The following is a 23,807-nucleotide window of genomic DNA, read 5'->3' as shown; positions in this document are numbered from 1 at the left end:
CATCAATAATTAATTCCCTACATACATAAATACCTTTATAAGTTGGGTCCTAATTTTTAAGTGAGAAGGTTTTTAGGTATTAGTTATCTTTCTCATTATGTCACATAACTTTTTATGCATTCAACATTTATTTTTTATTTAATTTAGTCTTAATTTAAATTTTATATTAAATATTTTTATTTAGTTTTTAATTTTAATTTTTTTAATTTAATCTTATTTAATATAATAGAATATTATTATTAAAAATATAAATAGTTATATATTTTATAAATTTTATTAATTATAAAATAATTTTAAATTTTTATATATTTATTATTAATAATTGAATATTTATTTATAAGTTAAATTATATAATATTTAAATTTTAATTTAAAAATTATATTTTTGTGGTAACATCGGTGAAAAGGAAAAGAAAAAAACTTATTGGCATTAAATATATGACGGTTAAAACTCCGATAATGTTTAACATTTGAAAATTAATATGATTAGGATAATTTGTATTTATAACTCAAAAACTAGTTAAAAGTATTTTATTAACAAAGCAAATACAATACCCGACGTTTACACTGAATAAACACGCGTCAGATCAGTAATCACTAAGGATTATTAAATAAATACCCATCAGAATCATATCAGTGCCTTTATGATCAGTGATCAACCAAGGATAATTCGTGGGATGTGTGCGATTTGGCGATTAACAGCACTTGTCTCTCTCCGGCATTCTTTAATCAAGAGGGAACATCTCCTCACTTCAAACATCTTTAAGTTGGTAAGACCACTCATTCCTTCGGGCAGCGATGCCAATTTTGGACAGCGTGAGATTGTGATACGCTGAAGCGATGAGAGGTTGCAAATCCAATCTGGCAAAGCCTTTAGCTTTCCACACCTATTTATGCTGATTTTTCGCAGCGAAGGAAGGCAGTTGGTGTCGTCCTTAAACCCAGTATCAAGTTCCTCAAGTGTTTCCCTTACACAGAATTGAATTTGAAGAGACTCCAGAGAAGTCAGATTTTGCTTCCAACCCTTTGGAAATATCGCAGGATCAGATATGTCCAATTGTTTGAGCATGGAAAGAGGAGCAGAGGAGGAAGATGAGTTAGCTGAACATGTTGACGCTGTTGTGTTTAGTGTTCCTATTAATGGCTTCTCACTGGATTTAAACCATTTTATATCCTTAACGTTTGGAAAAGTAGGCATGCAAGTCAACTGTCGACATTCAGAGACAACTAATCGAGAAAGATGAGGAAATGAGAGAGGTAAGGAGAGATTATCTGAATCATTGATATCATCTCCCCGCCTCCACCATCCCATAAGCTTAGGACAATACTCTAATGTGAGGCTCTCCAAAGAGGGAAAGAACGTTACTGCAAAGCCATCTTCGCAGAGATATATGTATTCCAATTCATAAAGATACCATATCTCAAGTGACTTCAGGTAAGGGAGACGTTCCAACGGAGGGAGACAGCGGCATTTAGAAAGCTGAGACAGATGGATGTCAACAACATTTGTGAGGAGAGAGAGCCAATTTGGGAAAAGCACACCTGGATAATAATTCACCTGCAAACGCTTAAGATTACGGTTCGGTTGAAGGTTTTCCAATAATTGTAAGCTGTCGCTGTTACAGATATCTCTAGACGACCAATACAGAGCCAAGGATTGAAGGAATTTTTTTTCTTTTAAATTTACTTCCTGTGATTCCAGAGCCACGTCTCTCACACTGTTCAGATCCACAATTTGTAATTTGCCTCTTATTAGGTTTAAGTCCTTCAGTTCATTTAATGTGCCATATCTTTGGCTGTCTCCCACAAAGAAGGTCGATAAGAATTGCAATGAGGATAAGTTTCCCAACCCAACTGCCATTCCCGTCAAGGGGTAAGCAATATCAAGGCACCTCAAATTGACTAATTTTGTGACTACTTCTGAAAATGATTCTTCATCGCACTTCCACAATTTTAATGTTTGTAGGAAAACAAGATTGCTCATGGATTTGGGAAGACTTGTTTGTTGCGTTAAAGCAAGGTATCTTAAATGCTTCAAATGTTCAGTGGAATCAGAGAGATGATGCATCCTCAAGACACGTAAGTATTTGAACTCTGAAATAACCGACAAATCTTCCTCCTCTTTCAAGTAATACCGCAGAATCAAAGTTCGCAGCCTGCTCGGATCTAATGATTTCAACAAATGAATGGCCTCATCAGATTCCAATGATACGTGCATGGGTCTACCTTCAACTTTTTCTGCCTTACTATCCAAGTAACAATAATCATTGCCAGCTACTAGCGTTGCAAGATCATGCATTAAATCATGCATTTTGAAACTAATGATCTCACCATATTCATCATTTTCTGCATCTTGAAAAAATGAGTTCATCAGAAACATCTTTACAAGTTGATTACCAACATCCTCCATGTGCTGTTTTTCAGTCGAACATTTAAGGTAACCCTGTGCCATCCACAACTGAATCAACTCATTCTTTTCAATTTCTGAATCCTTGGGGTATAAAGAGCAGTAAGCAAAACATTGTCTCATTTCTGGCGACAAGTTGCGGTAACTGAGTTTTAGAATTGGCATGATACTATTTTGCTCTTCACATAATTTCCAGAAGTCACCAAATAAAACATTCTCCCATTCACTTTCTTCGTTTAGTCTTCTTAACAGGCCTCCCAGGGTTTTACCTGCTAGTGGAACCCCCTTACATTTTTTGGCTATTTCTTTCCCCATTGATTCTAGATTTTGATTCACTCCTTTGAAATCATCCTCAAATGCAACGCTCTTCAACAAACTCCAAGATGCTTCATCAGTCAAACCTTTCAAAGGATAGGAAGTGCTAGCTGTCATTGCCTTAGCTACATTTTCACTTCGAGTTGTCACTAAAATCTTACTATCTTGAGCGCCACACATCAAGTACTTTCTCAATTCAATCCATTTGTCGTGACTATCATTCCAAATGTCATCCAGGACCAACAAATATTTCTTACCTCTTACTTCTTCATGAAGTTTTCTTTGCAAGTTGCCTAATGATAACTTGTCTTCAACTTGGTCGCCCGTAATTGATTCTAATATTTTCTTCAGAATAGTTTTCACATCAAAGTTATCAGAGACACACACCCACATTTGCATTTCAAACAAATTCTGCACTTCCAAGTCATTATACACGAACTGAGCAAGCGTTGTCTTCCCCAAGCCACCGAGGCCAACAATAGCAATCACAGAAACTTTTCGGTTTTCATCGGGTTGTCTTAACATACTAATAATCTCCTTTTTACTATCATCTCTTCCAATGATATCAGATTCTAGCACAAAAGAACATGTTTCCCTCCATTCACTGTTAGTTTGCTTAAGCACCGCTGATGTTGGGCTTAAATTCAAATCCTTCATTTCCTTTACCACACCATTAAAACTTTCTCGTATTTCTTTAATTTTGTCAGGCATTTCACTGTATAAAGGAATTTGATTGGAAGATGAAATGGAAAGAAATACCTTGTCTACTTCTTTTCCTTCTGGTGCACCCAATTTGTCTCTCCTGAATTGGATAGCAAGGTTATCTAAGGAGTCATCTGCGGCATGGAGTACTTTCTTGAACCTTCTGATCCAAACTCGCACACCATCATCTTGATCTTGTTTATCGTCTGCATCAAGGAGCTTAACATTGATGGATTCAATAGTGTTCTTAAGATCTTCCAAGTCTTCCGTCAAATCATATTGCTTTCCAAATTCAAGAAAATCTGCGGAAGCCAACCTGAGATTTGAAGTAACAGCAAATGGAACTGAATCAGCCATCGTTAAAATGATTAAGAAAGACAACAGAGAAGGGTGCTTTGTTGAGAGAAAGTTGGGCAATGTCTAAAAATACTGGCATAAGAATCGAGGTAAAGGGAAAATATATGTAATAATAATCTACAAATTCAATTGATTGAATCATGATTTGTTCATGGCCAGCTCAGTTACAAATCCTTATTACCCAATCATAATTTCCATATGCACGACACGAGTATATTTTATTTTTGTTAGTACAAATCTCGTTAACACATCTAAAAGTAGATATTTATATTTTATAATTTTAGTACAAGAGAAAACAAATATCAATTATCACTCCAAAATCTCCTTGTTTAAGATATTTTATTAAAATATTATTATTAATGTAATCCCCTAATAGAATAGGACGTAGTGTATAATTATAGGAACATTTTCCAACGTAAGATTAATTTATAACACATAATTATTTTTTATTAAGGTTGATCTCGTAAAAATTATCATAGAAAGTAATTTATTGTAATTCAGTATCATATGAATTTGCCTTGTGTGCACCAGTCTGTGTTCATTCTCGAATAAAAGAGTAATTTGTGTTTTTATAAGGTTTACATATAAAATGTATAAACAAGGTAATCTATATTTCTCTATTATTTCAATTCTGACAGCACCGTGATTAATTTTTATTTTAAATATCTTGATTACGTTAAGATATTATTTTTTGAGATTTTAGCATGATAACAAGATTGGATAGCATGCATATTAACTTATAAACAAAAAAAAAATGTAAATGTTTACAACATTTTAATTACTTTACTGATGTAAATTAAAATTTTATAAAATAATATTAGTAAATAAACTTTAAATACTAAGCATTAGAAACAAATATTCAAGGAAAATAAAAAGATATAGCTTTTACGAAAAAAAATAACAAAAGGGTGAAAGAGATTAAAACAAACAAAATAAGAACCAGTGAAAACTATAACGAAAAAAAAAACTAAACTGTGAGCTAAGCATGTTATGGAAGAATTAAAAAATGGATAGTTATTGTTTAAATTGAAGAAAGGTGAAAAAGGAACCTGTGAATGAGATTAGACGTAACAGCAAATGGAACGTTTTCCATATTTCTTAGATATGATGAAGAAGAGAAGAGATTTCACTGTGTTCAGTTTGTGATTGGCAATGGCTGCAGTATAAACATTATTGCTCTTATATCTGCCCATCACAGGGACACTTTTGTAATTAGCTATCTCACTCAAACCGTCTTTTCTAAGTCTTAATGGTTAATGCTTGCTCTTATCTTCGATCTAATATTATAAATATAATAATAATTTAATCAAAAGTTGAGATTAATTATTGTGACTTGTCGGTTCTTTTCTTTTCCGTGTAGTCGTCGTCGAGTTAAAAAATTATGTGCATCATTATTTTTATCTAAAATATATATTTATCTCTCTTATAACTACACTAATAGTAAAAGTATTTTATATAATTTTTTTAAAATTGAAGTGGCAACAAATATATGGGTGTAACAACATACATTCTAGAAGGAGGAAGTTGGTGTTTGTGTTTTGCATAATAGCTTTATATGATATGCATGTGAATGCGGTAAATAGTTACTTTATTTTAATTACACTTGTATGTGTAGAGATTTTGATATGGCTGTATTCAGAGCTTCAATAATTAACACTCCATGAGCAACAATTTATCTAAGTTAATAACTTTGTCATCTCAAGATGTTACTTGAAACTTACGATATATTGCATCACTCACTGTCAATGTTTTGTTCTAATTTTTACAAATTCAAAATGTAACTTTTATAGGCAAATTTATTTTAATATTGTAATTTAAAAATTAATTTATCACTTTATAGGTAATCTGAAATAATTTTTCTGTCTGAGATTTTTCGTCACGTGGACCCATTTTTTGCCATAATAGCTGGCGAATGTAATTTATTTTTAAATTTTTTTAATATTTATTTTGAAACAAAAATTATAAAATAAATAAGATAATAGCATGTGTCAAACTTAAATTAGTTTCGTGACTTAATTGGCAAAATAATCACTAAGTTTTGCCACACTTAGAGCCCAATTAATTGGATAGTGACACGTGACTGTAACGACACTTGTTTCGCTATTAGAATCATAAAAGTCAATAAAATTAAAAATAAATAATAAAAATAAATTCAAAATGGACGGCTGAGGAGATTTTGATACACATGGCAACATCTCAGAATTTTTGCGCTTCTACTGGCGACAGTGTATTTCGCCCTGCCGTTGATGAAACCATTCAAATTTTAACACGTAACCGGTTAAATAGTAACCTTGACCGGTTTTTTTCCTCTTTTCCTCCATTTCCATTTTCATTTCTCATCTTTACTCCTCTATCGTGCAGGGTCTTGTTTCCAAAATTTGTCTAAAAATTTGTTTTGATTTGTATTATGAAGAAAGGTATAGACATGTAATATGCATATTTATATATTATTTCTAATTTGATTTGTATGCATATTGAAGTTAGTAAAAAATAATTTAAATTTTAAATAGTTTTTCATTTATTTATATATAGATTGATATGTTTTTAGAAAAAATAAAATGTGATATAGTTGATTAAAATGTAAAATTATGATTAACTGTTAAAAAGATAGGTTAAATTAAAATTTGTTTGCAACAATTGTTATATATATTTGTAAAAATGCAAAATAATAGAAAATGAGTTAAATAAAATAATTATATAAAACTAAATATAATAATTTATAATTAGTTTTATTGTAATAAATAATTTTTATACCTATATAATAAATTAAGTAAAATTTTAAAATTGTCAAATTTGAAATGCAGTAATAATGTAAAATAATTAAGATATAATCATAATTTGTATGAAGTTTATGTATGTATAAAATTTGTATGTAAATAATTATATTTTTTACTTTAAAAAATGTAATATTATTTATATAATTATAAGCTGAATGTAATTTATGTAGATTTAAATTTGAAATATAAACAAATAAAAATTTAATTTAATTTTATGCTAGTAATTAGAGTTTTGTATTTAAATAACATAACATTATTTGTATAAAGTTTATTAAATACTTTTTAATATGAAAAAAAGTTACAATAATTAAAAATTTATATATCTTTAGTAATATGTATAAAAATGTAAATAAGAATTGATTTATTTAAAATAAAATTGATATTGCATAAATTATAATTTGTATAGAATATAGGTTAATAATTTAGTTATTTATTTTGTTTAAAAAAAATTATAGTTATGATTTAATTGATGAGATTATACCTGATTTGTATAGAATATAGGTTAGTAATTTAGTTAATTATATTGTTAAAAAAATTATAGTTATGATTTAATTTTTTTTATATACCTGATTTTTGCATTTAAATATATTGCAATGAATATATATTTATGTCATTACAATATGATAATGATTTGTTAGTAAATTTGTTTAACTATTATAAAATATGTATTATTAATATGTTAGTAAAATATAAATTATTATTATTGTTATTGAATGAAATTATTTTACTAATATTTTTTGTTGTTATATAGATGGCATCATCTTCACAACAAAGTAGGGTTATTAATCCCGGGCCAGAAGATCCATCACTTCATCGGTTTCAGAGTATCCATATTTCTGAACATATTTGGGATGGACATGATCACCCAACATTGAGGATTAGGAAGAGTCAAAATATTTCTAGTGGATTAGAGGGTGTTCTGGAAGAAATTATTCCACATATGGAGTTAGCAGGTTTTATTAGAGTGGCTAATTTGTCTCAGCTTCCTGTAGACATGGGATTAATTACTAAATTAGTAGACAGGTGGAGGCCCGAGACGCACATCTTCCACATGCCCCCTGGAGATGATTAGGCACAGATTGTTGAAGACAGCCTAGGTATCAGACCATGATAAGATGCTTCTGTAGGGAGTTTCTTGAAGATGAGCTGGTTAGACAAGCACTTCACCCATATTGCCATGCATAATCAAACTCCACTGCAAATTACTCAATGTACTAGGGCATATATATTGAGGCTTATTAGAGGATTCATGCTTCCTGATCACTCTAGCAGTAGGGTATCTATGAGGTACTTGCCTTTACTTGAAGATTTTGAGTTGACCGGTCAATATAGTTAGGGTTCTACAGTTCTAGGTTATTTGTACCGAGAGCTATGCATGACCACCAACATTGATCGTGTTGCTATTGGAGGACTTGCTGTGTTGATTGTGATATGGGCTTGGGATAGATTTCCCTAGATAGCACCTACCAATACTCCCTATACATGTCCTAATCTTCCTTATGGTGTTAGGTAAGTTGTTATTGTTATTGTTTTTCTACGCATTTGTAGGTTTTCTATTATGTTATTTGTTTGACTTCATGTTTTTATGGTCAAAATTACTTGCAGATGGTTATCCCACAGTATCAGAAGGAAAGAAATATGTCCAGTACTACAGATATATTTTTTTATCGTCTAGCACGTGATGAGGTATTATAGCCAACTTTTGCTGAGTTACTTATTTAAATAACATGTATTAAATATGGTATATTACAGTAATTAATTTTGATTTATTATTAATCCTATTTTTATGTCATCATACAGATTGTGTGGGTGCCATACAATATAGAACTCATCAATATATTACCATATATTTGTAGAGACAGTATGGACTTATGGAGGGCAGTGGTGCCATTTATATGTTTTCAGGTATGTAAGTGGCACCAACCTGATAGAGTAATGCGTCAAGTTGGTATGGTTCAACACATACTAAGAACTCCTTACCAACCTGACCAGCTACATGACCTTACACTTAGAGGGAAGACTAAAGAAGATTGGTCAGCCAAGTTTAGTGCTATGTTAGAAATTTGGGAGAGTAGAGGACTTTAGGTGATGACTAATGAGCCTCAGTATGGTTTACTGAGCTCAAATTTAGAATACATGCGATGGTATGTTAGTCACACTCGTCATTGGATGACCAGAGATGCAGCTTTATCAGCTTTGTCGATATGTTAATAGAAATATATACTTTGTTCACTATTACTTTTTTTTATATACAAAATTATAGTAATGGTTATTGTTGACTATTTTTAAGGTGATGCGATGGAGAGATTGCATTACTTGAGCACTGATGGACAGGATTGCTTTACCTTTAATGAATTAAAAGACTTATCTAAGACTCTCCTATCACTGAAAAAGGAGCAAGATCACATATTAGAGCTTGTTTCATCCTCAATTCCTCCAGTACAAAGTGGTAATCTCGTCAATCCAGTTTTACACATAGATCAATTGCATCAACAAAGAGAAAGAAGAGGCTTAGCACGTTGACGAAGACAAGTGTAGGCAATAGAGTGGGATGTCCCGGGTATGCCAGAGCTACCTGATGGTGTCTTCCTGTACCATTACAATTCCCTTTTCAACCATCTCATTTGATGACAGCCCTGACTTATTTCCATTCATCACAGGGTACCCACCATCCATCACAACCCCCATCTTCACCATTTACAGGATCAGAAGATTACAGCCTACGGCCTGATTTCTTTTTGACACCCCCTCACGAGCACCATTCCCTTTTGACTCTAGGTGCCCCATACATATAAGTTGATCCTATACCATTAGGCATACATCCTATAGAGTTAAGTATTGATCTTAATGCCGAGTTTGGTGTCGTTGCTGATTTATGAGAGGTTCGTCGGAACCCTATCGAGGAGCTTAAGATAGACAGACGCAATGCATCTTGACTCCAGAAGATCATCATCATCAGGCACATAGAGAGGGGCAACAATGACATGTTTATATGTAGCAACCCATTTTAGTTCACCCATACTTTGTTCGTGACTTCTATGCTTTTTCTTATTAATAATTAGTTTGTGCCTTTACTTGATATAGCATTTATGCTTTCATTACAATAATTAACGACAATTAGGATAAATAACAATCTCATAAGATTAAAAAAAATTGAAACACCAACTTATATGATATGGTTAACCAACATTGTTTTTTTTAGGATAATGGCGTCAATTATGACCTACTTCGTTACATTTGGAATACCTTTGCCTAGTTTGTGACTCAACCCAGTCCATTTCATTCCTAATGCAAGTTGATTTTGGTCGGCCTTTACATCTTGCTCTGTCAACATCAAGCACTAACTTCCATTCACAGTTTGTAAGGATGTTGCATTCATTTCCAAGGGGGTACCACTATGGAAAATATGCATTTACAACATATTGCATTGAATAAACTAGGTCCACATATTGCCAAAAATTGATACTCACAACTATACAGGCCGCTATCACATGTGAACAAGGAAATCGATAAAACTAAAATCTTCCACATTCGCAGAATCTCCTATCTAATATAACCGTCTATTTGTGTCCACCCCTTTGTGTTATTAGATTAAAAGCTTCTTCAACCTCAAAACTTTTTCTCTATATGTCATACCGATGAACTTGGTGTGATGAAACTTCTTGTTGATTTTTTTTGAATTTACAACATGACTTTACGATAGAACATGCTTCCATTGTGAAGGTCAAAGATGGCTTCTTCTCCATGCTTTACAAAATATTCAACCAATCGTCCATAGGTGGCTTTAACTAGTGCATTTATAGGCAAGTTTCTAGCACCTTTCAACACCTTATTTACTGATTCTGAAAGATTTGTAGTCATGTGTCCATAACGCCGCCCTTCATCATCATAAGATAATGCTCATTTCTCTTTTGATATGCAGTTAATTCACCTTTATATATCTTTAGATTCATTGCAAAATCTACTTAACTTTTGCTGAAATATGACCTTTGATGGTGTATAACCTACATAGACAGCATTCAAAACATTAAAAGATGTATCGACGGATTCAGTGGCTATCTAATACTATAACAATAATCTAGATAAAAAAATAATACATACCCAATTTGATGAGCTCTTTCTTTAATGCTATATTTTTAAACCGATGATTAAAGTTGCTGGTAATATGACGAATGCAATATACATTATATGCATTTGGAGGTTGCCACTCAATAGGGGATTTGACACAGCCCTTTTTATACTCTGATGTCTATATGATATTAAACAAATTCTCGCTCTATAGGTAACATACAAACAAATCAATGCCAAAAACCATTCTCATGCTAACAAGGTTTCTCCTTCAACAATTGCAAAAACTATTGAAAGAACACAATTATTTTCATCTTAAGTTGTTGCAATGAGCAACGTATGACGATACTTACTATATAAGAATGTCTCATCCACTTGTAATATAGGTTTGCAGAATTTAAAAGCCTCATGACATTGTTCGAATGACCAGAATAGTTGTTCAAATACTCTACACCTGTTATCCACTTGATGATCAACCACATACTCTTTTGTTTCAATTTTATAAACAGATTCAGGAGAGTGTAATAGCATGTATTCTAACCAACGAGGTAAGGTAGCGTATGATTCATCCCAATCACCAAAACAATGGCTTTTTGCTTTTCCTTCCAATCTTTTTTATGAAATTTTGTATCTAAACTAAGCACACATTCGCTCTTGTATCAATGAAATATGTACTGACAGTTCTTCGTTCACTATTCCTACATAAAATAATTTTTTTCAAGTTAATAAGAATGTCATTGTAAAATTTAAAAAAATAAAATATTTGTCTTACCAAGAATGTATGAACAAATTAAATTGGAATCTAACTTTTGATGATTTTGCGAAATTCTCATATTGACACATGTATGTAAACCACCTCACTTAGTAATTTTCCACTTGTTTGAATTCTTCAACAATGAAAGCCTTACTCTCCATGGACAACCATAGGTATGGTTCAAGCATTTAACGTACAAACATATTGGTTTAGACTCAGCCACAAAATAACTTTGATGAATCTTTATTGTCTAATGTTTTAATGCATATTTCACATCTTCTTTACTGTCAAATAATAAGCCAACAAATAAATGATCTCCTTCAATCCATGAATTGACTTATTGAAAACCAAAGGTATGGTTCAAGCATTTAACGTACAAACATATTGGTTTAGACTCAGCCACAAAATAACTTTGATGAATCTTTATTGTCTAATGTTTTAATGCATTTTTCACATCTTATTTACTGTCAAATAATAAGCCAACAAATAAAGGATCTCCTTCAATTCATGAATTGACTTATTGAAGATGTTCTTCATTTATTTCTTGATCAAGATATTCCCAATTAATATATTTATACTTTGGAGTAACATTCCAAAAGGGAATTACAGTATCTCCTGCATTATATTTAGCATTAATATATAAATAAATAGCCACAAAAAATAAAATTTTTATAATTATTTCACATTACCTCCTACATTTTCAATTACTTGTATATCTAAGTTGGAATGAAACTCGCCTTCAACATCAATAGAAAAAGAACTGCCTAACGAAATTTCTGCTTCATCATCTCTATCAGTGTAACTCTCATAATCTGAATGTTCATTATCTTCATCAGCATCATGCCTAACTTTTTTATTGCAACAAATTTATCAGTTTTAATTCAATCAATTACATATATCACTTAAAAGATATTACAATGAAAATAATTTTACCTTCATTATAATCACGACTCACAAGGGTTCTATCATTTTGTTGTGAAAGCGATAAATTTAAATTCATCGTTTGTAAGGACATTGATGAACTTCCACTAACAGTAATATAACTCAATAATATTTCTACTAGATTGTTGTTGAAATATACTTATCATGTAATCAATATCTTCATCATCACATATATCCAAAGCTGTATACTGTCTAATATTTTCATCAATAAAAAAATGAGAAATTAATCTAGAAATAACTTGATTATGGTTAAGATTAAGTTTCAGATGAATTTTTCTTTTCAATGTTTTATAACTTATTCCTTGTTTTATCTGAATTACTTTCTTACTTCCTTCAAAACTTACTCATTCATTTCCTTCATAGATTCTACCATTTCAATATATAATAATATCAATCCCACTCATCTTACATTTATACAAATAAAATTTATTAAATATTTAAACTTTACAATAATTAACATAAATCAAATAAACAATACTCATTAATTAATTTAACAATTTATTTAATTAAAAATAACTAAATTCATATATTAAAAATTAAATAATAAAATTATTAAATTAAACAAACCTGATTTTCTTCTAATTTGCTCTTCTTCGGTGAAAATGAGAGGAGGGTCAAGATATATATATATATATATATATATATATATATATATATATATAGTGTTCAAATTTCACCATATAATTTACAAATATTCTGGCAATTGGATCTCTGCAAGTTTCGCAAATTGGCTGGCAATTTCTTTAAGAATTTTGCCACTAAAATCACAAATTTAAATAACCTGTTGACACATGTCGAGCTCTCATTTGTTTTGTCAGTCTTGTTGCGAAATTTATTTAAAAATATTTTAAAAAATACATTTTCGCCATCAAATATGTGAAAATTTTTCTGTATGTGACATTCCTATTAATTTCGCAATTCTCTTGACAAAATTCAGTTAACAATAATAATAAAAAAATATATTTGATAAATGATATGGCGAAACTTATGGCCACGTAATCCAAAATAACCTCAGAGTGGAAAATTATTTCAGATTATCTATAAAGTGATAAATTGTTAATAAAATTACAATATTAAAAAAAATTTCCCACTTTTATAAGTTATAAACAGAAAATCAAGTTTAAATCATAAGATAAAATATTAATGTAGAGTCTAAGTATACACCTGTCTATCATATGTATTTTTTCAATTTTTTTGTGTGTGCAAACTACACCTCCAGTTAGTGTTATTTTTTTTTTCATTTTTCTTAAGCAAAAGTGAAAATACCTTTTGTGTGCAACGGGAGAAAATTTTGGTCCCTGTAATTATTGGGCTGTAAATCTCGATTAGTGTGATGTGTTTAAAAGTTGTTCTTCTTACATAACTTGATCCTTCCTGTTAAAATTAAAATAATGTGTAATAAGAAAGATAATCCTTTCAAGTAGTGAGAGGTAGAGGAAAAATATTTGCTTTTTCGATATATCAGTTAGCTAAAAATATTTGTTCCATTTTCTATTTTAGTTTTATCTCAAGTCACATTCAAATTAATGTTACAGAATTCAAACCAATATTTTCTTATACATGACTGAATTTTTATGTATGTCTGTTATTAAATTAAATTACTTGTAAATAAAAAAGTAAGAGCCTATTGCAGTATTTTAAAAAATTATAATTTTAAAAAGAATAAATATTTTTATTATTAATAATAAATATTATATTATATTAAATAATACTAAATTGACGAATAATTTTTTTAATTTTAAATTAATAATTAATTAAAAAAATTCTTATATATAAATATAGGTCAAAATTTACCATTGACATTAAGCACACCAATGCTCTCAAAATTTAGTTTATTTGAAATATATTTTCAATTTGATACATTTTATAAAAAATAAATAAATTAAACTTAATTTAAAATCAAAATAAAAATTATTGGAAAGAATAAAAATCAACAAACATAATCAAAGACTTATTGCAAAAAAAAAAAAGTTACTCGATGATAAAAATAATAAATCTTTAAAATATTTCTATTTAAATTAGCAGAATAGATTGGAAAAAACAATATCTTGCCACACTTATATTAATTATAGATCTGGATTCTCTATCGTTACCACAATAACCGGATGTCTAGTTCTATTCTTCGAATTTAGTGTGTTTTTTCATGAGAATTGAAGAATGAGAGATGTGTGCTAGGAATTCGGAAAAGAGAGGGTTGGGGATGGGAAAGCGAATGGTACAAGGATGGAGGAGATGGGTATAGAGGTGGGGAGAGGAAGAGTTAAGTATAGAATGTAGAGTGGAAAAGGAGTTGAAAAAACAAAAAAGATGGGGAGAGAGAAAGAGAGAGAAAGGAAAAGAAGAAGGTTGAAGGAGAAGGTCTAAAAGTCATAAATATTTTTTATATTTTTTGCTTAAATCATCTTATTTTTACTTCAACAAAAGTATAAACGTTTCAATTTCAGAGAAAAAATTAGTTCATCCATCACTGTTGAAGCTTTTACTAGAAGCTTGAATATTGATATGAGAGAATATGGCAACCTAACAAGCATTTATAGCAATGTGAACCAGAGACCTTACAGTAACATTATTACAAGAATGAAAATGTAAGGCCTGCATCAACCACATAAAAAAAATTCAGTCACAATATATGGAGAATAATTAGAAACTACATATATTATGATTGATCATGCAACTTATATCAATCCTTTGGCTACATTTAGTAGTTCTTATATGTTAATTAATATTGTGCCAAAGTGTTTCTTTCAATCTGCAAAGGTACATTTCAACAATCCACTTAGTTTTCTATATATACAATTGGACTCTTCTTTTTGAATATAAAGAGAATATTTTAAATTATGATTTTATCAGTATCATCTTATATTACTACTTTTAAATATTTAAAAGCAGTAGGATTTTATTTTCAAAATAGTACTTATTATAAAAAATATATATAATGAATAAGTTTTTAAAATATAATTATTTTAAATTTAATTAAAATTGACCCTAAAATTAATATTAATTTAATCCGATATAGTTTGTATTTATACATAGCATTTTTTTTTTAATTTGAAGTCAAATAGAATTAATTTTGAATCATTAAATATAATTAAGATAAATACATAAACTAATATAAATTACATATTTTTATTAGAATGTGTATTTTTTTTTAAAAAATAAAATTCTATCTTCAAACCAATTAAACAATTGGACTTGCGGTAAAAGAAATTTAAAATTAATAAAGATTAAATTAATAATTTGATGTGATTTTTTCAATATATAAGTGTATAAATATCATAAGTATAACCTTAAGTTTTTTTCTTAGTTCAATGAATACAGTTTGTAAACAACACAAGGCCATTAACAGTCTTAAACAAGGGCCATGATCTTTTTTTAACAAATTGGGTACAGTTATACACATTTTATTTTTATACACTGCTGGTCCATATTGCATGAATACATGTACAGTACTCATATTTCGTATAAATACAGATACAGAATAAGACAATTTTAAAAAATTGAAGGTACGCGAATACAAATTTTAAATAATATATATATTAGTATATGTTAAATTTTTATTATATATTTCATAAATAAATTTGATTAAATAAATAAATAAATAAGAAAATTAAAAGAAAAGTAAAATAATATATAAATTTATTAAAAAATATTATATTTTTAGAAAAAATAATATAACTGATATTTAAGTATAATTAACAACATAAGTTGTATTTATATTACATAGAACTATTTTTTAAAATAATTTTGAAAAGTATTTAAGTGTACCTAATGAATATTGATACACTGTATACTTATAAAAAATTAATTAATTTTTTTTTCTTTTATTTATCGTTTACACCTCTTTACCCTTTAACAAAAATCTTCTTTTCTCTTCCTTTTTTTTTCTTTCTCCAATAAGACATTCCTTATTTTTTAGATCACTTTTTTGTTCAAGTATCAATAAGAGATGGTGTGCCAATTAATTGTATTGCAAGCAATTAAAATATTACAAATTTTGATAATAACTAATTACACATGTCAAGACAGATATCCTCAATGTTGATTATAAACAAGCTACAAGTGAATTTGAAGATAATAAAACAAACATTTGAATTAGATAGATATAGTCAATAGTAAATACAATCATGAATCAAATTTGATGTAAAACTCGTAGTGATAGAAAGTAGGAGCATTGATCAATACTAAAGTGCATTTTAGATAGCAACTAGAAAACATACTGAACACATGGCGAACACAATCCATCTTGCATTGGACAGTACCAATTTTAAGAAACTGGGTTCTTATAGCTTCCTCTAGGCTAAAGGTGTGGCCATTACGATAGTCAAAACTAACTCCAACAATGACAGAATTCAACGAAGTTGTCTCATAAACTCAAGTATCTCTACTTGCATCATTAGTCTATTTCTAACAACTTACTGCAAAAAAAAAATATAATAATACATAAAGAAAAATTTTGTCACTCTGCATTATTTAGCCAATATATTTGAAATTATGCAGCGAAAAACATGATAAACAAAACTTAAACATGTAGACAAAATAATCAATTGATAAACGTAACAAAACTTTCCTTAATACAGCGAATCTTGAAATGTTGTTTTGCTAATGACAAACCATATTATCTTAAGTCATAAAAAATATTAATTTCAATATAAAATCGAGTAACATTACGCATTCTCTACGTTATAATTCCAAAATGGTTTCATGTGGAAAAGAGCAGGATGAAAGTATAGAAAAAAAAAAAGGACTGAAAAAAACAATGACTTGCATATTTTCTCTTATAGAGTCCTAGTAGCACATTGGTGGCAGCATCCGATTCACTTTCTTCAACTTTACCTTCCAAAAAGTAGTTTTTATCATAACTTCTTACATTACCCAACTCAAATAAGTCTTGAAATGAATAATAAAAAGAACTACGTTCAATATGAACTCAATGCAAAATTTGCTTGTACCGACAACAGCTCAAATATTATAATCTTAGTAAATTGGGCTAGATTCAAGGATTTGAAGAACAGTTTGGTGCAAAACTAAAGCTAAAAATTCCTAATTATGATACAAGTACTCATAACATACCTTCAAGTTCCTTTTACCTTTCTTTGTAGAGAATATATACACCGACAAACAACTACCATAAAATTGACTGCTTTTATATATTTCATTTATTAAGTTGCAAATCAGTTATCTGAACAATGCATTAGTATCAACTCCGTGCCATTCTAAATCACTGATGAGGACATCTAGATTATAAATATTAAATTACATAATATAATAGGAGAATTTCTTTTCTTGATCATAAATCTTAAATTATTAGGCTTGTAGAAGATAAAAATATAGATACTAAATAGGATGATTCTTTTTCCATAATATTAATGTTAAATGTTGTCCAAGATGAGATCTCTACCTTCTGTTTTGAGAACTTAAAGTGAGAGCTAACTACTAGGTAATGTAAGTACACTTCTTGTTTTTTCAAATATATGATATTAAAATATAATAGATCCTGAAAATATATTTATAATTTAACACTTGAGAGTCACTATGAAATAACTAAATAACTATAACCAATAAGTCACTGAAATTTGAAATCAAAATAGAAGAAAAAATAAAGTTATTCTATTATAAGTGGTTCCCAACGTTATGAAAATCCAACAAATTTTAGGAAGTCTTCAATATTCAAAATTTCTTTTTCTTCTTCTTTCCATTTTCACAGGGGTAAATACTAAAACTAAAATTTAAAAATTTACCTTCAATTTAAAAAATTACAAAAGTGTAAAAAATTTGCAAAAAGTAAACAAAAATTGAAACTATACAAAACATCAATTTATATTTTACATTTAGAAAGTAGAAAGAATCTAAATTAGTGTATGTTTGTTTTATATCAATAATCAATTTCCTACGTACATAAATATCTTTATAATTTAGATCCTAATTTTTAAATGAAAAAGCTTTTAGGTATTAGTTATCTTTCTTATTATGTCAGATGACTTTTTATGCATTTTTTTAATTTAGTCTTAATTTAAATTTTTTATTACATGTTTTTAATTAGTTTTTAATTTTAAAATTTATTTTGAATTTAATCTTATTTAATATAATTAAATATTTATTTATAAAATTTATTAAATTATATAATATTTAAATTTTAATTTAAAAATTATATATTTGTAATAGTATCGGCGCAAAGAAAAAAAAAACTTATTTGGCATTAAGTATATGACGGTTAAGACTATGTAAAACAATTGAAAATTAATATTATTAGAATAATTTGTATTTATGTTTGAAACAAATGAAAACTTACTCAAAAACTAGGTAAAAGTATTTTATTAGCAAAAGCAAATACGATACACGACGTTTACAGTTAAATTTTATATTAAATATTTTTTAATTAGTTTTTTATTTTCAAAATTTCTTTTTGATTTAATCTTATTTGATATAATAGAATATTGTTATTAAAAAATAATATTTATATATTAATATTTATAAATTTTATTAACTATATAATAATTTTAATTTTTTTTTAAAAATATTATAATTTTGATAATGCCAAAAAACTTACTAGCATTAAATATATGATGGTTAATATCAATTTAAAAAAAGACTCCCATATTGTTTAACAATTGAAAATTAATATGATTAGGATAATTTGTATTTTATCACAAATGAACACTAAACAAGTATTTTATTAGCAAAAGCAAATACGATACACGACGTTTACACTTACACTAAATAAATACGCATCAGAATCAGATCAGTACCTTTATCATCACTAATCATCAAGGATTATCTGTGCGATGTGTGCGATTTGGCGACTAACAACACTTGTCTCTGTTCGGCATTCTTTAAGTAAGAGGGAACATCCTCTGACCTCAAAGATCTTTAAGTTGGTAAGACCACTTATTCCTTCGGGCAGCGATGCCAATTTTGGGCAATAGAAGATCATGATGTGCTGAAGCCATGAGAGGTTGCAAATCCAATTTGGCAAACCCTTCAGCCTTCCACAATGATCTATGGCGATTTTTCGCAGAGAAGGGAGGCAGTTGGTGCCGTCCTTAAACCCAGTTTCAAATTCCTCAAGTGTTTCACTTTCACCAAATTGAATTTGAAGAGACTCTAGAGAAGTCAGATTTTGCATCCAACCCTTTGGTAAATTCATATCATAAGAAATCGCCAATTGTTTGAGCATGGAAAGAGGAGCAGCAGAGGAAGATGAGTCAGCTGAACGTGTTGACTCTGTTGTGTTCAGTGTTCCTATTAATGGTTCTGCACTGCATTCAAGCCATCCTAAATCCTTAGCGTTTGGAAAAGTAGGCATGCAATTCAACCGTGGACAGACTAAAACATACAGTTGAGAAAGATGAGGAAATGAAAGAGAAGAGGAGAGATTATGTGAATCACTGATATCATCTCCCCGCCTCCGCCATCCCCTGAGCTTGGGACAAGTAATTAATTCGAGGCTCTCCAAAGAGGGGAAGAAGGTTACTGCAAAACCATCGAGATATATGTATTCCAATTCATAGAGAGAGTGCATCATAAGTGACTTCAAGTAAGGGAGATGTTCCAACGGTGGGAGATAGCAGCATTTACGAAGCTCATAGAGACGAATGTGAACCACATTTGTGAGGAGAGAAAGCCAATTTGGGAAAAGCACGCCTGGATAATAAAACACCTCCAATCGCTTGAGATTGCGGTGGGGCTGAAGGTTTTCCAATAATTGTAAGTTGTCACTGTTACGGAGGTATCCATGCGACCAATCTTCCCACCAACCATCCAACCAACTCAGGGTCAAGGATTGAAGGAATTTTTTTTCTTTTAAATTAACGTGCTGTGATTCCAGAGCCACGTCTCTCACACGATTGAGATACTTAATTTTTAATTTGCCTCTTATTAGGTTTAAGTCCTTCAGTTCATTTAGTGCCCCATATTTTATTTCTTGGCTGTCTCCCACAACAAATGTCGATAAGAATTGCAATGAGCATAATTTTCCCAACCCAACTGGTATCCCACTCATCATGGAGTGATAATAAGCAATATCAAGGCACCTCAAATTGACTAATTTTGTGACTACTTCTGAAAATGATTCTTCGTCGCACTTCTTTAATTTTAATGTTTGTAGGAAAACAAGATTGCTCATGGATTTGGGAAGACTTGTTTGTTGCGTTAAATCAAGGTACCTTAAATGCTTCAAATGTTCAGTGGAATCAGAGATTTGATCCATCCTCAAGACACGTAAGTATTTGAACTCTGCAATAACCGACAAATCTTCCTCCTCTTCCAAGTCATCCGGGAAAATCAAAGTTCGCAGCCTGCTCGGATCTAATGATTTCAACAAATGAATGGCCTCATCAGATTCCAATGATACGTGCATGGGTCTACCTTCAACTTTTTCTGCCTTACTATCCAAGTAACAATAATCATTGCCCGCAACAAGCATCGCAAGATCATGCATTAAATCATGCATTTTGAAACTAATGATCTCATGGTATTCATCATTTTCTGCATCTTGAAAAAATGAGTTCATCAGAAACATCTTTACAAATTGATTACCAACATCCTCCATGTGCTCTTCAGTCGAACATTTAACGTAACCCTGTGCCATCCATAACTGAATCAACTCATCTTTTCGAATTTTTGAATCCTTGGGGTACAAAGAGCAATAAGCAAAACATTGTCTCATTTCTGGCGACAAGTTGCGGTAACTGAGTTTTAGAATTGGCATGATACTATCTTGCTCTTCACATGATTTCCAGAAGTCACCACGTAAAACATTCTCCCATACACTTTCTTCGTTTTGTCCTCCTAACAGGCCTCCCAGGGTTTTAACTGCCAGTGGAACCCCTTTACATTTTTTGGCTATTTCTTTCCCCATTGATTCTAGATTTTGATTCACTCCTTTGAAATCATCCTCAAATGCAATGTTCTTCAACAAACTCCAAGATGCTTCATCAGTCAAACCTTTCAAAGGATAGGAAGTGTTGGCAGTCATTGCCTTTGCTACATTTTCACTTCGAGTTGTCACTAAAATCTTACTATCTTGAGCGCCACACATCAAGAACTTTCTCAATTCAGTCCATTTGTCACGTTTCTCATTCCAAATGTCATCCAGGACCAACAAATATTTCTTACCACTTATTTTTTCATGAAGTTTTCTTTGCAAATTGCCTAATGATAACTTTTCTTCCATTTGGTCACCCGTAATTGATTCTAATATTTTCTTCAGAATAGTTTTCACATCAAAGTTATCAGAGACACACACCCACATTTGCATTTCAAAAAAATTCTGCACTTCAAAGTCATTATACACCAACTGAGCAAGCGTTGTCTTCCCCAAGCCACCGAGGCCAACAATAGCAATCACAGAAACTTTTCGGTTTTCATGAGGCTGTCTCAACAGACTAATAATCTCCTTTTTACTATCATCTCTTCCAATGATATCAGATTCTAGCACAAAAGAACATGTTTCCCTCCATTCACTGTTAGTTTGCTTAACCACCCCTGATCTTGGACTTAAATTCAAATCCTTCATTTCTTTTACTACATCGTTCAAACATTCTCGTATTTCTTTAATTTTGTCAGGCATTTCACTGTATAAAGGAATTTGATTGGAAGATGAAATGGAAAGAAGTACCTTGTCTACTTCTTTTCCTTCTGCTGCACCCAATTTGTCTCTCCTGAATTGGATAGCAAGCTCATCTATGGAGTCATCTGCAGCATGGAGTACTTTTTTGAACCTTCTGATCCAAACTCGCACACCATCATCTTGATCTTGTTTATCATCTGCATCAAGGAGCTTAGCATTGATGGATTCAATAGTGTTCTTAAGATCTTCCAACTCTTCTGTCACATCATATTGCTTTCCAAATTCAAGAAAATCTGCGGAAGCCAACCTGAGATTTGAAGTAACAGCAAATGAAACTGAATCAGCCATAGTTAAAATGATTAAGAAGGACTACATAGAAGGGTGCTTTGTTGAGAGAAAGTTGAGCAGTGTCTAAAAATATTGGCATAAGAATAGAGGAGAAGGGAAAATATGTAATAATAATCTACAAATTCAATTGATTGAATCATGATTTGTTCATGGCCGGCTCAGTTACAAATCCTTACAATTCATAATTTCCATATGCACGACACATCTAAAAGTAGATATTTATTTTTTATAATTACAGTACAAGATATTTTATTTAGATCAATTATCACTCCAAAACTTCCTTGTTTAAGATATTTTATTAAAATATTATTATTAATGTAATCCCCTAATAGAATAGGACGTACGTATATAATTCCAGGAACATTTTTTTTTCCAACTTAACATTATTTTATAACACATAATTATTTTTTATTAATGTTGATCTCATAAAAATTACTATAGAAAGTAATTTATTGTAACTCCGTATCATATGAATTCTCTTGTGTCCACCAGTATGTGTTCATTCTCGAACAGAAGAGTACTTTGAAATTTTTTTATATTTACTTGTTTAGCTTCTTTTATATTAATTTTGTTATATTTATCTTTTCATTAAGTTTAAATATTATTTTTTAAATTTAATGAATTTTAAAGTAAATTTTAAATTCTTTTTATCATGACACACTATATTAAATTGTTAGACATAAAAATAAGGGAACTAAGAAAATAGGAAAAAAAAAATAAACTGTAAGCTAAGCATGTTATGGAAGAATTAGAAAATGGATAGTTATTGTTGAAATAGAAGAAAGGGTGGAAAAAGGAACCTGTGAATGAGATTAGACGCAACAGCAAATGGAACGTTTTCCATATTCCTTAGATCTGATGAAGAGAAGAGATTTCACTGTGTTCAGTTTGAGATTCGCAATGGCTGCAGCGTAAACATTAGTGCTCTTATATCTCCCCATCACGGGGACACTTTTGTAATTAGCTATCTCGCTCAAATCATCTTTTCTAAGTCTTAATGGTCAATGCTTGCTCTTATCTTCGATCTGCTTTTCTTTGCTGCGGAGTCGTCGTCGAGTTAAAAAGTTATGTGCATTATTATAACTCATATTGACAGCTAATGCCTCATCTTTTAGTCATCATTTTATAATTATTTAATGTAGTTAAAAAATTTAAACAACGTCTATAATTTTGAGATTATATATTAAGTTAAATTAACTTTTTTCAAATTGATTGAGATGCTTGTTGATAATGAATTTTTATAATTTATTACTGTTAATTTTAATATATTAATTTTTTCATTACTTGTATCATTCTTGTGTTTCTAATACCTGATTTGTCTGTGGACAATGCAAGCGAACACATGAAATTGATTTTATAAGAGTTAGGTGCGTCACTTTTGAATACCTTTATTTTGTGATACCTATTGTTAATGTCTTAATTTTTCTCTTACTTCGTATAATCATATATCATTTACTTTATTAAAAAATATATATATGTAAATTGCTACAGTATATATCTATTACCACACTTTTTTAAGTAATTTTTATCTAATATATATATATATATATATATATATATATATATATAT

The 23,807-nt window shown here is 29.9% G+C and overlaps 2 protein-coding genes across 3 annotated transcripts; both read right to left on the bottom strand.

Moving 5' to 3' along the window:
• Nucleotides 1-654: 654 nt before the first annotated feature.
• LOC113850624 (disease resistance protein RGA2-like) lies at nt 655-3,432 on the bottom strand. Its single transcript, XM_027481204.1, has 2 exons — nt 1,837-3,432; nt 655-1,548 (listed from the first exon to the last, which is right to left on the bottom strand). The coding sequence occupies exons 1-2, from the start codon at nt 3,430-3,432 to the stop codon at nt 655-657; spliced, it is 2,490 nt and encodes an 829-aa protein (XP_027337005.1).
• A 12,957-nt stretch (nt 3,433-16,389) lies between these two features.
• Nucleotides 16,390-23,277, bottom strand: LOC113850051 (putative disease resistance protein RGA3). Of its 2 annotated transcripts, none has more exons than XM_027480374.1 (3): nt 23,038-23,277; nt 19,068-22,196; nt 16,390-16,736 (listed from the first exon to the last, which is right to left on the bottom strand). In XM_027480374.1, the coding sequence occupies exons 1-2, from the start codon at nt 23,079-23,081 to the stop codon at nt 19,079-19,081; spliced, it is 3,162 nt and encodes a 1,053-aa protein (XP_027336175.1). In that variant the 5' UTR covers nt 23,082-23,277; the 3' UTR covers nt 16,390-16,736; nt 19,068-19,078. The 2 variants fall into 2 exon arrangements, with proteins under 2 accessions (XP_027336175.1, XP_027336176.1); XM_027480375.1 differs by lacking the exon at nt 16,390-16,736 and having other exon boundaries at nt 18,979-21,843; nt 21,938-22,196; nt 23,038-23,135.
• Between the last annotated feature and the right edge of the window lie 530 nt (nt 23,278-23,807).

The sequence above is a fragment of the Abrus precatorius genome, unplaced genomic scaffold, assembly GCF_003935025.1.
Source record: "Abrus precatorius isolate BTA unplaced genomic scaffold, Abrus_2018 Scaffold9, whole genome shotgun sequence".
Taxonomy (NCBI): domain Eukaryota; kingdom Viridiplantae; phylum Streptophyta; class Magnoliopsida; order Fabales; family Fabaceae; genus Abrus; species Abrus precatorius.
The sequence above is the reverse complement of the archived record's forward strand: the minus strand, read 5'-3'. Positions and strand labels throughout refer to the sequence as shown.